Genomic DNA, 13,797 nt, shown 5'->3' on the forward strand with positions numbered 1-13,797 from the left:
GAAATTGCTGGAAACTTGTCCACTGGACAGGATTCATCAAGGGACTATCCCATCAAACAAAGAACGGGGAAAAGAGCTCCCTCAAAGTTACTACAGCAATTTCATGTCTGATGTGCACTTATTAAAAATAATTTTGTTGTTTTTAATTGATATTGGGATTAATGGGTGACAATCAAAGTGTTTGCTGCTCTGACAGAAAAGATATCTGTTAATTTTACCAGTGTCTAAATGAATGCCAAGATATTGAGAATTTCTTTTTCCCCTGTACTCTTACCTCTATTTTTATTGCCACATATATCTCAAAGGAAGCATCATGCTGTGTTAGATAGACTTGGACAATGTGTTTTGGCTTAGGTCAAGGCTACTGAATTTGAAAGATCTGACTCCATAAGGTTAGTTCATGTAATTCCAGAAAAATTCTAGAGCAGAAGGAATCAGTGATTTAACAACTCAGCACATTCCACCTTCCACACTGGTTACAGCCTGAAAGAAAATTGTGTTTGTGCTCTTAGACCAGTCCAAGATGGAAAACAAAGTCCAGTGAGGGAGGAGGATTGAGAAATCCACTTCAAAGGCACATTCATGACACATGTTAAACCCTCAGCATAGGCACATCCATAATGCTCTTGGTATTCTTGGACTCCAGAGAGAGTTGTAATGTGATTTTCCTGCTCCAGAATTTGTTATGATAACTGATGATGTCATAAAAGAAGATGAGTATTTGAGATATGTAGAATAGCACAACAGGAAATACTGGCTAAATGCTGCAGATCATTTAGCTTAAGAAAAAAATCCAAAAACCCTAAAACCAAAAATGAAACAAGAACTAAATAACAATTATTAAAATGACTAGCTTTCATTAAGATAGGGAGAAAATTACCTCTTCATTAACACTCCTTGATTATTATTTTTTCTTTATGTGCTGAGTAGGGAAGTAGAAAGTTAACATAGTGTTGAAACAGAAAGAAAATAAGACTTTAATGAGGGTTTTATCAAAAGGTTAATAAACTCTCACCCGCCTCAATATCCCAGTTTTGCTGTGCATTGCTTTTCAGTGCCCACTTTCTATGAATCCTTACAGTTATATTTCATTAACATTGAAATGCATAATTAAAAAAAATGAAATTGAAACATGTTTCAAATATCACTGCAAGAAATCAGATGAGGTTTAATTCAATGAAAGATGACACTGAATTTACTAAGCCTTTTTTTTTTAGTGGCTGTCCATAAAGTTTTTCAAGTAAAATTTCAGGGAGCAGGGCAGGCATACTTTATATATTGAGTTTAAACATAGGACCAAAATGGCCACTTTTTGGGGCTTAAAATTTCATAGATTTCAGCAGGTTTATTGCAGTAAAAAGAACAGCAGATTTTCACCAACAAAATGATGTGTTAGCTCAGATAGTGACATAGCTGGCACACAATCTTGTCTGCTGTCACGTTTATGATAACTGAGAATGTGAATGGAAAATTAAGTTGGAGACTCAGTGAGTGGTCAGCAATACTGATTAGGATAAGATAAGCAACCTATATAGTAGGTGGGTGAAGAGAGAGGAAAACAAAATTATCCCAACCAATTCATTTTGATAACTCAGGTATTAATTCACTTATACTACTAGAAATAAATAAATAGATAAATAAATAAACCATGAATCTTGGAGCTCCAGATGTAGTTTATATTTTCTTTTACAATTTTCAGTAGGTTTGGATTTTTTTTGTCTGTCTTGGTTGGTTGGTTGTGTTTTTTGTCTTAATTGTAAGATTTTGCCCATTATTTATTTGGTCAGTCCCTGACAAAATGAAGCTGCTGTATTTTGGGAGAGGTTATTTGGAATTTCCTTATGTTAGCACATTGATTACACCTTTCCAGATTAAAAAAAAAAAAAAATTGCTAGAGAATATGCTGCTGTTAATTCAGTGGGGTATTATTGTTAATGGTAGGTACCTCCCTGTACCTTTACCTGTCACTACTACTGTGCTTTTCTTTTTAATTTATTTCTGTAAGTGCTTTTACTATGTAAGTGGTAGTTTAATACTCACAATTGCAGTCTTCTTTCAAAATTTTTAATCTTTCTAAACTCAATATCATTGTTGCATCTCAATAGAAGGTTTTAATGCCAAGTACTGTATGAACAAAATGTTAAACTGTGCACTTTTCATCAGCTGGTAGTGTAAAACAGACAAAACAACAGAGCCTCTTAAATGAGATTTCTCATGCCCTTTCTTACTATGAATTTGTGCTTGGTTTTAATTCATTTTATTGAAACCTTCAAGATGAAGTGATCTACCACTATTTATACTTTGGTAACATTACTCTTTTCTGTCCCTCTTCACTTTTGATTTTTCTGGTGATCCTCTTTGTCCTTAGCTGCCACTATGACTGTGTTTACCTCCCACTCCAATTCAGATTAGAACCTTGTCTACTGACATTTTACAGCTTCCCATAGAGTTCTAGGACTATTCAGTCTTACTGCTTATGCTGTGGTTAACCTAGACTGCCTGTGGTTTTATTTTTCAGGAAACTGAAGCAGCAGTGCAGGCTAAACAGCCGAATGTGGAAGAGGTTTTGTCTAAAGGGTGTCATTTATATAAGGAAAAACCAGCTACTCATCCAGTAAAGGTAATGAAGCAACCTTTAGCAATATTCATTACTATGTAATAGGTTATGCTTCCCCTGTTGTACACTTGTCCTTGATGTGCTCTGTTTAAAATCAATAAAAGAACCTGGCACATGGCATTTGTTCTGTTCTGTGATGGCATAGCCAGGAAAAATACAACGTTGCTAAAAAACTTTTGCATATTGTGATGGTAATATTGTTTTTGACATTAAGATTGTTTTACTCATTCAAGCGTAATTCACGCTGAAAGCCAATGTGATTTTTGATGTGTAATTAATAGCAACATCTACCTTGTTTTTAAACTCTTAAATTTCACTTTCAGAAATTTTGTCAAATTAAAAAAATGAGGAAATTTTCTAGAAAAGGTAAGAGTTAAATTATAAACAGAGTACTTTGCGGTGTTTCTTTTCATTTTGAAGGAAAGAACACATGGCAACATAGAACTTTCTCACTCAATTTCTGTGCCAAATTTTATCTAGAATGACTGACTTGATTGTGTTTTGGAGCAGAGGACTCATTGTTTGGACGCCTATGCCTCCCAAGCACTTCTCTTTTAGAAAAATATACTGTAGAATCCTTTTCCTCAGCTTACAAGTCACTTATAGGGGGATATTTTGCACATTTTTCCTAAGGACTATGAAGACCTTCATTGAGACTAAAGTGTCATTTTCTAAACTGTGAAATCTTGAATTCATCAGCAAACATCCTCCCACATCTGGTTCAACTGCTTTTCAAGCAGGAGACTGAAGTAGTGAGGTCAATACCATACAACCAGCGCCTGGTCTGGTTTCTAGTATTATAACTGCTAATTAAGTATCTGTAAACATGATTAAGAAACAGTAATAGTGGCTTATTGATTACACTAAGTATCTACTACAATTGCTTCTCACTAGGCCTAGTTTACTAGAGTTTACTAGAGAGAGTAAATTTGTATTTGGAGCTTTTCAAAATGTGCAGCATTCCAAAAGCACAACTGGCAGAAAAAGGATTTCTTTACAAAGATAAGATGTTTGTAGGTGATCTCTGCAGGGAAAATCTTGTTTTTCTGTCTCTATTTAGTTGCTATAGTTGGAGTATTTTTTTCCTACTTCTACAAAATTTCCTCTGATTTACTTGTAAATCCCAGCAGCAGATCTCCGTTCACAGGAACACATGAATGAACTGATATCCACTTTGGAAATTAATACATGTTTAAGAATGTTTTGGGTTTTGTCTTCTTTCCTGAACATGCTTTAGAGTTATTATCCGCTTTGGTATATGTGCATTTTTAATGATCAGTTCTCCTCCACATAATAAAATGCTAGAAGAGGTAAACTCAAGGTGACTTGAGTGGGCAGAAGCAAGACTCTGTTGGGTATTTTCCTTGGCTAATATACCCCTATTTTTGCTGGGAACTGAAATATCATCCATACACTGATGATGGAACAAGAATCATTCCCCAACAACTGCATTTACTCCTTTTATGTCATTTCAGCTGCAGTGTTTGGGGATCTTATTCCACATTTTAAAAGCAAAGCATTCAAAACAACGGAAAGCTAGAAGTTTTGGCTTTCTAGATTTCTTAATTGCATATAAAAAATTGCAGAATGAATGCTGGTATTTTCAAGATGGAGAACCAATACTTGTCTTATGTAAGAATGACAGAAGTATAAATGATGTTGACATGATTCCGTTTAGCCCAAAATTCTGACATTGTAGTGTACTCTGTCTATATATTTTAAATGTTCACATCAAAGACTGAAACTTGCAAATTTTTACCAGATTTACTGGAAGAAGATGACTCTTTAAAGATTATAATATTGCTTGAGTTGTAGTTTTGACACTGATATTATAAGACACATCTTTGAGGAAATTAGTAACTTGTAGAGTAGTGCATTTTAAATTTTTAGTCCCCTTTGATTGCATTTTACTAATTTCTTTACATTCTCTATTTCATTTAATTGTGCAACCTATGAAGGTAATTTCTGGTTCAATGCCCATCTAGTGCAGTAAGTGATAAAGCAGTGGTTATATGCTGTCAGGACTGTTGAATTGCTTCCTTGATGCTGTAAGTAGGTTTCCTTAAGTCATCATTCTTCTTGAGTTAGTTTCAACACAGTCTGTTATTTATATGTTTCAACACATATTTTTTGATTAACATCAAAATAATTTTCTACACAAAAGGCATTTTGTGGAAGCAAAAATAATTTTTACTCAGATTAAGATGGTTTTGGAAAGATATTAGCACATTTGCAAAGCCAAAACCTCAAAAATTTTAGAAAATTATTTAATTAGAGCTGCTCTGGTACCCTTGGTATAGGGTGAACTCTGCTTAATTCAGTTCAGGATATGGACATCACTCACAGTGCAAGCAGCAGTTCAATACTTAGACTCATGATTTTTGTTTAGTGTGTGGAACACAAAAAAAAAAAAAAAAAAAAAGATAAAATTACATGCCCTCTTTAAAAACATTAATTACTTGTCTAGCATTGCTTGACAAATTTTTAGATTATTTAGTTCTTTGCTCTTTTTCCTCCATTATTTCCTTAATTCACCACGAATCTTCCCATTCTTTTCAATAAATTAAGTAGAGGTCCTAGTAACTTATTCTCATTGCAAGCCTTTCCTGTGCTCAAAAGCATTATGTGCCAGAAAATTAGAGATATCCTTGCAATTTATGTGCATTTTATCTGAAATAATGTTCATAGTTAAAGTTATTCTGGCATTTCCTAATGTTTAGCTGCTTATCTATGCAACCTTTATAATATATTCTCATTATAGTATTTTGAATTTAAATTAAATCCCATGGATTTGTATTGACATGTACTTAATCTTATCTCATAGTTATGTCACTGAAATAAGTGTATTTTCACACCTTCACTAAGCAGACTAAAATAGAATTTTGCAATGCAAGTCTGTAAAAACATTTTTGTTGGCAAATGAAATCCTTGTATATGCTGATTCAAGAGTCAAGAATGGGATGAGATGTGTGATCCTTTAAGCACTAGCACTTTAATAATCAGACCTATTCACTTTTATAAAATGGATTTCATGCTTTTGGAATGCATTTCTGTAAAGCTTTTGAAGGTGAGGGAGAGAGAGGTTACTGCTGGTGTCAGTGGCAATAGAAAGAATGTAAGCCCCAATCTCATGATTAACAGCACTTAATCAGAACAGTTGATTCAGGAAAGGATTTCTGTGCCAGTGGAAGAGCTGTGGTTCCCTTGCCACAGCACTCAATTTGTCTTTTCCTCTGGTGGGTGAGAAGTAAGTAGCGTGGAATTTATTTTCATTGTCCTCAGTCTTGCATTTAAAAGACTACATTTCACTCCCTAAATATTCATATCTAATTTTAGTGCTGTCAGTAAGATTAGTCCACATAAGGATGTTAACATCACTTAAATTGTACCAGTGCTGACATTTATAAAAAATCTATAAATTGTTTGCTAAGTGCAACATATTTGGATGTTCATGTTTGTCACCAGAGCTCATTACAGCAAAATGGTTGTGCTCAAAAAAAGTTACCATTTTAATGCATGCATGTTAATTTATGCCAGATGCAAGATCAAACTGTAATTTTAATAGAAGGGTTTAGAACTGGTTGCTCTCTTATTAGAGGTGCAGCTGTTGCCCCAGACAACAACTCTTAACTTGTGTGGTGTGCATGTTTTATATTTGGTTGTTGCTGGACAGAAATCTCTGGCTCATACATGTAAGAATTATTAAGTAGCTACTTATGACAAGGACCAGTATTAGAATCATGGAACAAAGCCCAACAACTCCTGGCCCTGTATAGGACAGCCCCAGAATCACCCCATGTGCCTCAGAGTGTTGTCCAAACACTTCTGGAGCTCAGACTGGCTGGGAACTGTGACCACTTCTCTAGGGAGCCTGGTCTAGTACCCAATCACACTATAGAAAAATCTTTTCCTGATATCTAAACCTTCCTCACTACCTCAGAGTCTGTGTATGTGTGTGTGTGTGTAGGTACATACATACTTCACTTTAATGGGCATTGTCCTCCATCTTTCTTCTACTGACCTCTGTCATCTTAGAGTCTTGTTAATTAAAGTACCTTTCTTAATAGGCATCCTAGTTCTATCACAGCTGGATTGTGATTTCAACTATATATCTCACTGTGGATTGAAACCATAGAATACTAAAGGCCTTCCTGAGCTGCATCAGTACTCTGTGCTGCTTTTTGTAGCAGAGAATCAGAGAGCAGCTTAAAAAGAAATGCTGTCTTCATTTTAAGAGTTTAGACATGTCAGCATTGAATTAGCAATGCTTCATCCTTCTTTACAGTCCTTAAACAAGAAAAAAAAGAGAGGTAGAAACAACATTTTCAAGTCTAAATGCCTCTCAGGGTTATCTGAGGACGATATTATTCACACTCCAGACTTTCATGCAGGTTTTGTTTAAAAGTAACAGTTAAGGCATTACTTTGCAGGACTGTGTGCTCACACACACTGAAGTTTATGGCACCCTGAAGACTCCTAAGACTTTTTTTCTTTCATTTTAATAGGTAGAAGAATAAATCCTGTGTTTGATGTTAGAGGTTGCAGAGGTTTTATTGAAAGACTTTTTGAAATACATAACTCATCTTTCTATTTTAATTATAAAAAATATCACCTCCTGTTCACAGTGCTTAAAAGCCAAACCTGTCAGGCTGGGAGGCTGTCCCTGGCAGGGTCAGGATCAGGCCAGGGCCAAGGGGACAGGCTGAGGTTGGTCCAGGAGGGCACTCTGTGGTCAGGGTCAGGCACCTGTGCTGATTCTAAGTTGGGTCTGAGCTTCAGCAGCCAAACTTTGAGGAGAAAAGATGCTTTCAGGGCCCTGACACCAGTAAACTCTTTTGTAGCACAGCTGGAAAGGATTTTACTTGTCTCTCTCCCTCATTGCTGTATCTTTTCATTTTGTATATTTTTTTTTAATTCAGGTGATCTACCAGATGAAAAAGAACCCACTTATTTTATTTTTCATTTATCGACATTACATTTACATTTTTTTGCATTACAAATCCTCATTGGTTGGGACCCTAAGCAAACTGATCTATTGGGTGGTATCCCTCCCCTTGGTGGGAGGGGAGTTGGAACAGGACAATCTATAAGGTCCCTTCTAACCCAAGCTCTCTGTGATTCTATGATACGTTAATTTATGTATTATAAACGTAATATTTTGTTATTTTCTGTTCTAGAAAAAATTAGAAGACTTGAATGCTGATTGGAAGGCAATACACCTCTTAATAAAGCAACTAAAGGAAAAGCCAGCATTAGGCCATCCATCTTCAGGTGTCTGTAAGTGCTTTAGTATACGTAATTTTTTTTTTAATTAATTGCAAATCACACAGTAAAATGAAAATGGTTGGAGACTGTCTAAATTAATTCTGCATCCTTAAAAGTCCTACTGTGGCATTCAAGTTGGGGTTTTTATCATTGTCTTTCTATTTCATGCAATGTATCCCAGAAGACAAATTAGATTATGATTTGATGAAATGGTTGCAGAATACTTTTCAGATTATTACTGTTTCAAAGTAATTTTGCTTTCATTCCATGAGGAGATAAGATTTTGACTTTCTGCATATAGTAATGGAGGAAATACTACAAAGGGAGAAAAATTATTTAAATTAAGAGACAATGATGTTGTAGGTCAAGTATCTGTAGATTGGTCACAGAATGAAATTCTGAAATTATTATTACTGATGAGGCAATAAAGTGAGACTGTTTCAAAACAAAGCTTATTTATTAACAGAGAAAGGCATATGACAACATGGTAGCAGGAACTCTGCAGTTAAACACTAAATCTGTGATTTATTTCTTCATATCTTGCATTCATGAATATGCAACAAAACACCTGATCTCTATTTCATTTGCATTATTTTGACAATATTTATATTTGATTATTTTCATATCTCTTTGTGTCTTCTTGTTCCCTACAAGGATTACAAGCTTTTCTTTTTTTTCCTTGTTAAATGGATTTTATTTCCCAGTGCTTTCCTTTGAAATGTAGTGATTAAGCATGGCTGAAAAAGAAATGTTTAATGGAAGCACTGTGCTCAATCTGACTTTCTAAAATCTCTAAGATTCTTTACTTGATATTGAACAATTTCAGTTGCTTGAATGAAGATGTTACCTATACAATTTGGAAAGCTGTTCATCATATGGGTGGGAGCAGAAAGAAATCTGTCCCCTAACCCATGTCAGATTACCTGTAGCTCAGGCTGTGATACAGCTGCAGTAATCACTGGGAATTGGATTACACGTGGGTTGTTGGTCCCTCTTGTTTTTAACATGTTCTAGTGGGTAACATACAAGAAAAGCTTAAATTAGAGAATTCTCTACCTTCTAATAGTGGTCCTCTACAACAGCAAAGCAGAAAACCTTTGTTTTCAGAGGAGTACATAATTGCTCCATAGAGAGAGAATCCAGAAATTTCAGTACCAGAGGACAGTCCAGCTCCTGGCCAAATTGCATGTATGAGTTCAAGAAAAGGAGTTGTCTTGCTCATGGCATGTTGAATCTTACTAAAAAGAACTATTGTTTGGATTTAGTCCCTTAGAAGTGCTGTGGTTCCAGAAACTGCAATTATTGGCAGCTATTTCAATTTTTTGAAAAGAGCCAAATACCACTATTATATTTTGAAACAGCGAGTACAACAGCATTCTTGCTTTGCATGATTTTGTTCCAAGGCATTGTATAGGAATTTAGGTAATGGCATGAGGGGAATGAAGGAGATGTGTAATCATTTTTTGCTGTGCTAAACTTGCTGTGTCAGTTTTCTGTATGAACAGGTTATATCAGGTTCCAGAGGGAAAAACTGTTGGCAAGCTGTGTGTTTGCTGTTACAAAAGAAATTATAATTCTGGAACAAGTGTGAGAACATGGAGTAGTAATGCAATATATTTTTATATTACCTCACCTCTAGCTGAAAAATTGCAAAATTACTCACCTTACTGCAAGATGTAGTCTCTGACTGCTAACGTTTCTGAGACTCAGCAGATGGAATTATACATGCAGAAAATGAAAGCACTGGTGTTCTATAAAGGATTAAGCAGGAAGTAAGATTGATTTCCCTTCTGTTGTCACGAGCACTAAAAATTTGAACCTGTGCTTATAACACTAATTCATAATTTTTCTTTATTTGAGTCAGTTTACTGTGATCACCTCGTTATAGGTGAATTGACATAGAACTGTAGAGTTCAAAAGGTGCCCAGGGCGACGCCTATTCCTTTTGCTCAAAGCACAGTCGATTAGTGCAGGTTGCTCAGGGTCATGTCCAGTCAGGTTTCTAATATCTCCAAGGAAAGAGACTCTACAACCTCTCTGGGCTACTTTTTCCAGTGTTGAGCAACTCTGACAGTGAAAAAAATTCCTTTTTCTATTCAAATAGAATTTCTAGTATTTCAATTTTTGCATGGTGCTTCTCATCCTGTCTCTGGGCTTCCCTGAAGACAGTCTGGATCTGTCTTTACTCCTCCAATCAGATATCTAAATACATGGATATGATGCCCCTAAGCCTTTTCTTCTCCAGGCCAGGAAAGCAGGTTTCTACAAAGATAGGAAAAGATATCTGTTACTAAAGTATTTCTGTATTTCATTTAAAAGAATGGGAGGAGAGGAGAGAAGAAATTGAATGTCATGGGTCTAGTAATTCTGTGGTAAAAGTTCTGCAGTTACTTTAACCACTCATGTTATAGATATTTTTATGGCATTATTTTACTCTGTGCTGCTGACTCTCATGAGCCATAGGGACTCAAAACTGGCTATGGGAGAACTAGCTTTAACCAAGCCTCCCGAAAACTAAACAATCTCATTAAAGGTCATTTGTAAAGAAAGATACACAAAATTATTTTGGAAGGGTTTTGTGAAACAATGTCAGTATTTCCTGCTGACAATCATTCACTTCCTGATCCTATAAGGACTTTTAGGGACATCAGGATTGAATAAAGTTGACATGTGTATTTGAGACCAGGGAATGAAGATGTAACTGGCTCATCTCTACTGCCCTGTCAGGTATCATTTGAGCTGGTCTGGTTACAGGAACTCAGACGGAGAATCTTAATAAATTCCATCTGGTGTCTGTTACAGAGGTAAAGCACCCTGGTTATAATTATTTCTAGGTCTGCATATTATAGTTTCTTTAGCAGAAGAAGAATTAAAAAATAGTTTTTAATATTCCACCAGTCCAGTGTGCCCTCAGGCATAAGGAACAAGAATTAATTCTCCAGCTCAAAAAATGTACTTAGCTGAAGGGTATGCCTAAAACCTTAGCGAAGATTGACTTCCAAGATAAGATGAATCAGGAAGAAAATCACACTTGCTATCTGTTCTTGACAGGATAACGTGAAATGGTGTGAATGTCTCTATCCAAATACCTTGATGCATTGCTTAGCCAGCAGTTTGAAAACATTTTGAACAGAGAAAAATGTAGTTCTGGAATCTGCTTTTCCAAGAGGAGGAGTTCTTAATAGCATCATTAGCATTCATATGATTTATTTTTCTTCTTTTGTACTGAAGTGCTATCACTGTATTTACTAAATAAGTTAGGTAAAGTTTGCACTTCTTTCTATACTCTTCTGACTGCACTGTGGGGTGGGAGGCACTCCTGACTTGCTCTGGAGGAAGATGTTTTTCATAATTTGTCTTCATTCCTGTATGATGTCAGGGGAAAATTTTGGCCACTTTTATTTAGAACTACCTTGAAAATACAATTTCTTTAAAAGGATGTGTATTTATTTTCAGTTATGCTGTACTTGAAGTTACTGAAATTTTAACACAGCAAATGAATCCAGCTGAAAGTACTCGATCAACTAATTTTGCGTATTCATCTAATAAAACTGAGTGATACATTATCTTAATACTCTTGCAGTTTAACTTATTCAGTGAACAGTTCTTTGTGTACAAGCAATTTTTTTCTTTTGACTGCTTACACAAGTTTTTGTCCCTTTTTTTGTCTCTTTTTTTTGTATGAAATGCCTAATCAAGAGAAACAAAAAAACATGAAATGAAGAAATAGGTTGAGTGAGAACTATAGTCAACTACAATGGTGAAATTTCTTCTGAAATTAGTAGAATTTGTCCCTTTATACTTTAAAAATTGTCAATCTTATTTTGGAGCATCGTTTGTAGGAGGTCTGAAAAAAGACAAAGAGAAAAAATGATTGGTTGTGTTTAACAGATTGTAGCAGGGTTGCATTTGACAGAAAGGCTTTATATGCATTGTTAGATGTTGTAGACTTACTACAGATAATTTGAGGAAAGCTAATACTGCATCACCAGAGCTCCCCATCAGCTCACCATCAGCACTTGCCATCAGCTTTAGGTATCTTTCTTCAAATGCTCTTCTGTTCTTTCAGTACAACTTGCGTTAGGAGTAGGAGTGAGACACTGCAGACACAGAGCCAAAGACTGGGCTGCCCTGAACAGGGGAATAAGGCTTTTCTGGATTTAGAATGGATGAGAGAGAATGGGAAAGGAGTGAGGTATCATGCTGAGTCCATTAGACTCAAGTAGTAATGTCAGGACTGTGAGCTGCGGTAAGCCAGCCACAATGATGGTGGAGAGAACTCATCCCTTATTAGCCCATATATTCAACTGGGTAGAGGGAAAATATTCACCTATAGGGAAAAAGTCACCTCCAGAGTCTGTAATACCTTGAATCTTTGAGTTTGAATTAAAACATTGATATTTGTGAATATGGGGAAAGTCGTAACAGAATTTCATTTGCTTATCCTTTGGTATTTTATTTGAAGGAATATAGCATGTCTCCTTCTGTTTGGGAAATATAGTTTGGTTTTTATATCTCTGTGAAGGAAGTCCCCACCTGGATTAGGCATGCTGCTTTGTTCCAGGCTTGTAAGATCATATACAACACTTCTTGAAAAATATGTTACTCTGTGTATACACCCCTGTGGCTTAATGCAGCTGGAATTCACATTCACTACTTGCAGTACATAACATAAGAAACAACTCCTGGTGCTACTAAAAATGTACCATTCATGAGTCTATAGGTTTTTGAGGAAACAGCAATAAAGAAAAGCATGTATGAGAAAATACATACCTTGATGCGGAAAGTGCTTCTGTAGTGGTATTGTATGTATTGTATGCATCTAGAATTTTCTTTTGTTTTCAAAGTTCATAGTTGAGCTTTTTTATTATTCCATACTGGTTATTTCTAAGATAGGGGGATGTACAGCTGGACATAGCAGTATCCTGCTTTATGAAGACTTCCCTGTTAAATCTCTGACATGATATTTTGTTTAATATTTTTAGTGGGGATGAAGGATTCTTTGTTTAGGAAACGGTAACCATTGAAATAGATTTCCATGGACTTCAGAGCTGGATTGTGTACTGTTCCACTGCCTCTTTAAAAACAAACAAACCATTTGTATTAAGAGAAAATCAGGAGACAATGACAAAAATGTAAAAAACAAAATGACAACAACTAGCTTTGGGCAAAAAATGCACAATAGATACACATTCTTTTTTGTTGTATTTCAGAGCTAATGTACTCTGAAGCAGTCATTGTCTATGTATTATGCTCACTGTTTGAGTGAACACATATGCTGTAGTTCAGCACTAATTCTCAGAATTTCCAAAAGCTAGTCTTAAAACTCCTTGTGCTCCTGAGAATATTACAATATGTGTATTCAAAGGGCAAATTAAAAACAAATGTAAAATCAGGTATCTGAGTGTCTTTATTTTTTATAGCAGCTGGCATAGTACAATTGAGACCAAGAATACTCCAAACAATTCTTTGGGAAAGACTGAATGATCCATGGGTGTGTTGATATTAAATGTTGATATTAAACTTGCACATAGTCTTCGCTATTTAAAGGAAGTTTTCTGTCAGCTATTAAAAAGCTTTCATGAGTGATATGGTAGATTCTTAATTTTTTGGAACCTTTCTCCAGAGAGTTGAACAGCTAAAAATCCACAGCATTCAACTGTTGCGACAAGTAGTTGTACACTGAATTAGAAGGCAGTGCTACTGCCAGTAGTCTATTTTTTTTCACGTTGGTTATACGACATCAGTAAAGAAGATCACTCTTATGAGTCGTAGTAGAGAGAAATACTATTTCCAATAATGATCATATGTCTAGAGCCATATAGTTTCTGATACTTGCTCATGTTGACTCTAAAGGAAATGTCTACTTTTAATATTAGCTATAATTTGTTTTAATGCTATGAAATGCTTTACAA

The 13,797-nt window shown here is 35.4% G+C and overlaps 1 protein-coding gene across 10 annotated transcripts in view; it reads left to right on the plus strand.

Moving 5' to 3' along the window:
* The window catches only part of DMD (dystrophin), a gene marked incomplete at its 5' end in the record, with an annotated part of 1,168,120 nt that overhangs the window by 821,741 nt on the left and 332,582 nt on the right, over positions 1 to 13,797 (plus strand). For all 10 annotated transcript variants that reach the window (XM_083855614.1, XM_083855615.1, XM_083855618.1 and 7 more), the window contains 2 exons: positions 2,519 to 2,620; positions 7,795 to 7,894. In XM_083855614.1, coding sequence (XP_083711740.1) covers positions 2,519 to 2,620; positions 7,795 to 7,894 — 202 coding nt within the window. The remainder of the gene's footprint in view (positions 1 to 2,518; positions 2,621 to 7,794; positions 7,895 to 13,797) is intronic.

This window comes from Zosterops lateralis, assembly GCF_965231275.1.
Source record: "Zosterops lateralis genome assembly, chromosome: 2".
Lineage (NCBI taxonomy): Eukaryota > Metazoa > Chordata > Aves > Passeriformes > Zosteropidae > Zosterops > Zosterops lateralis.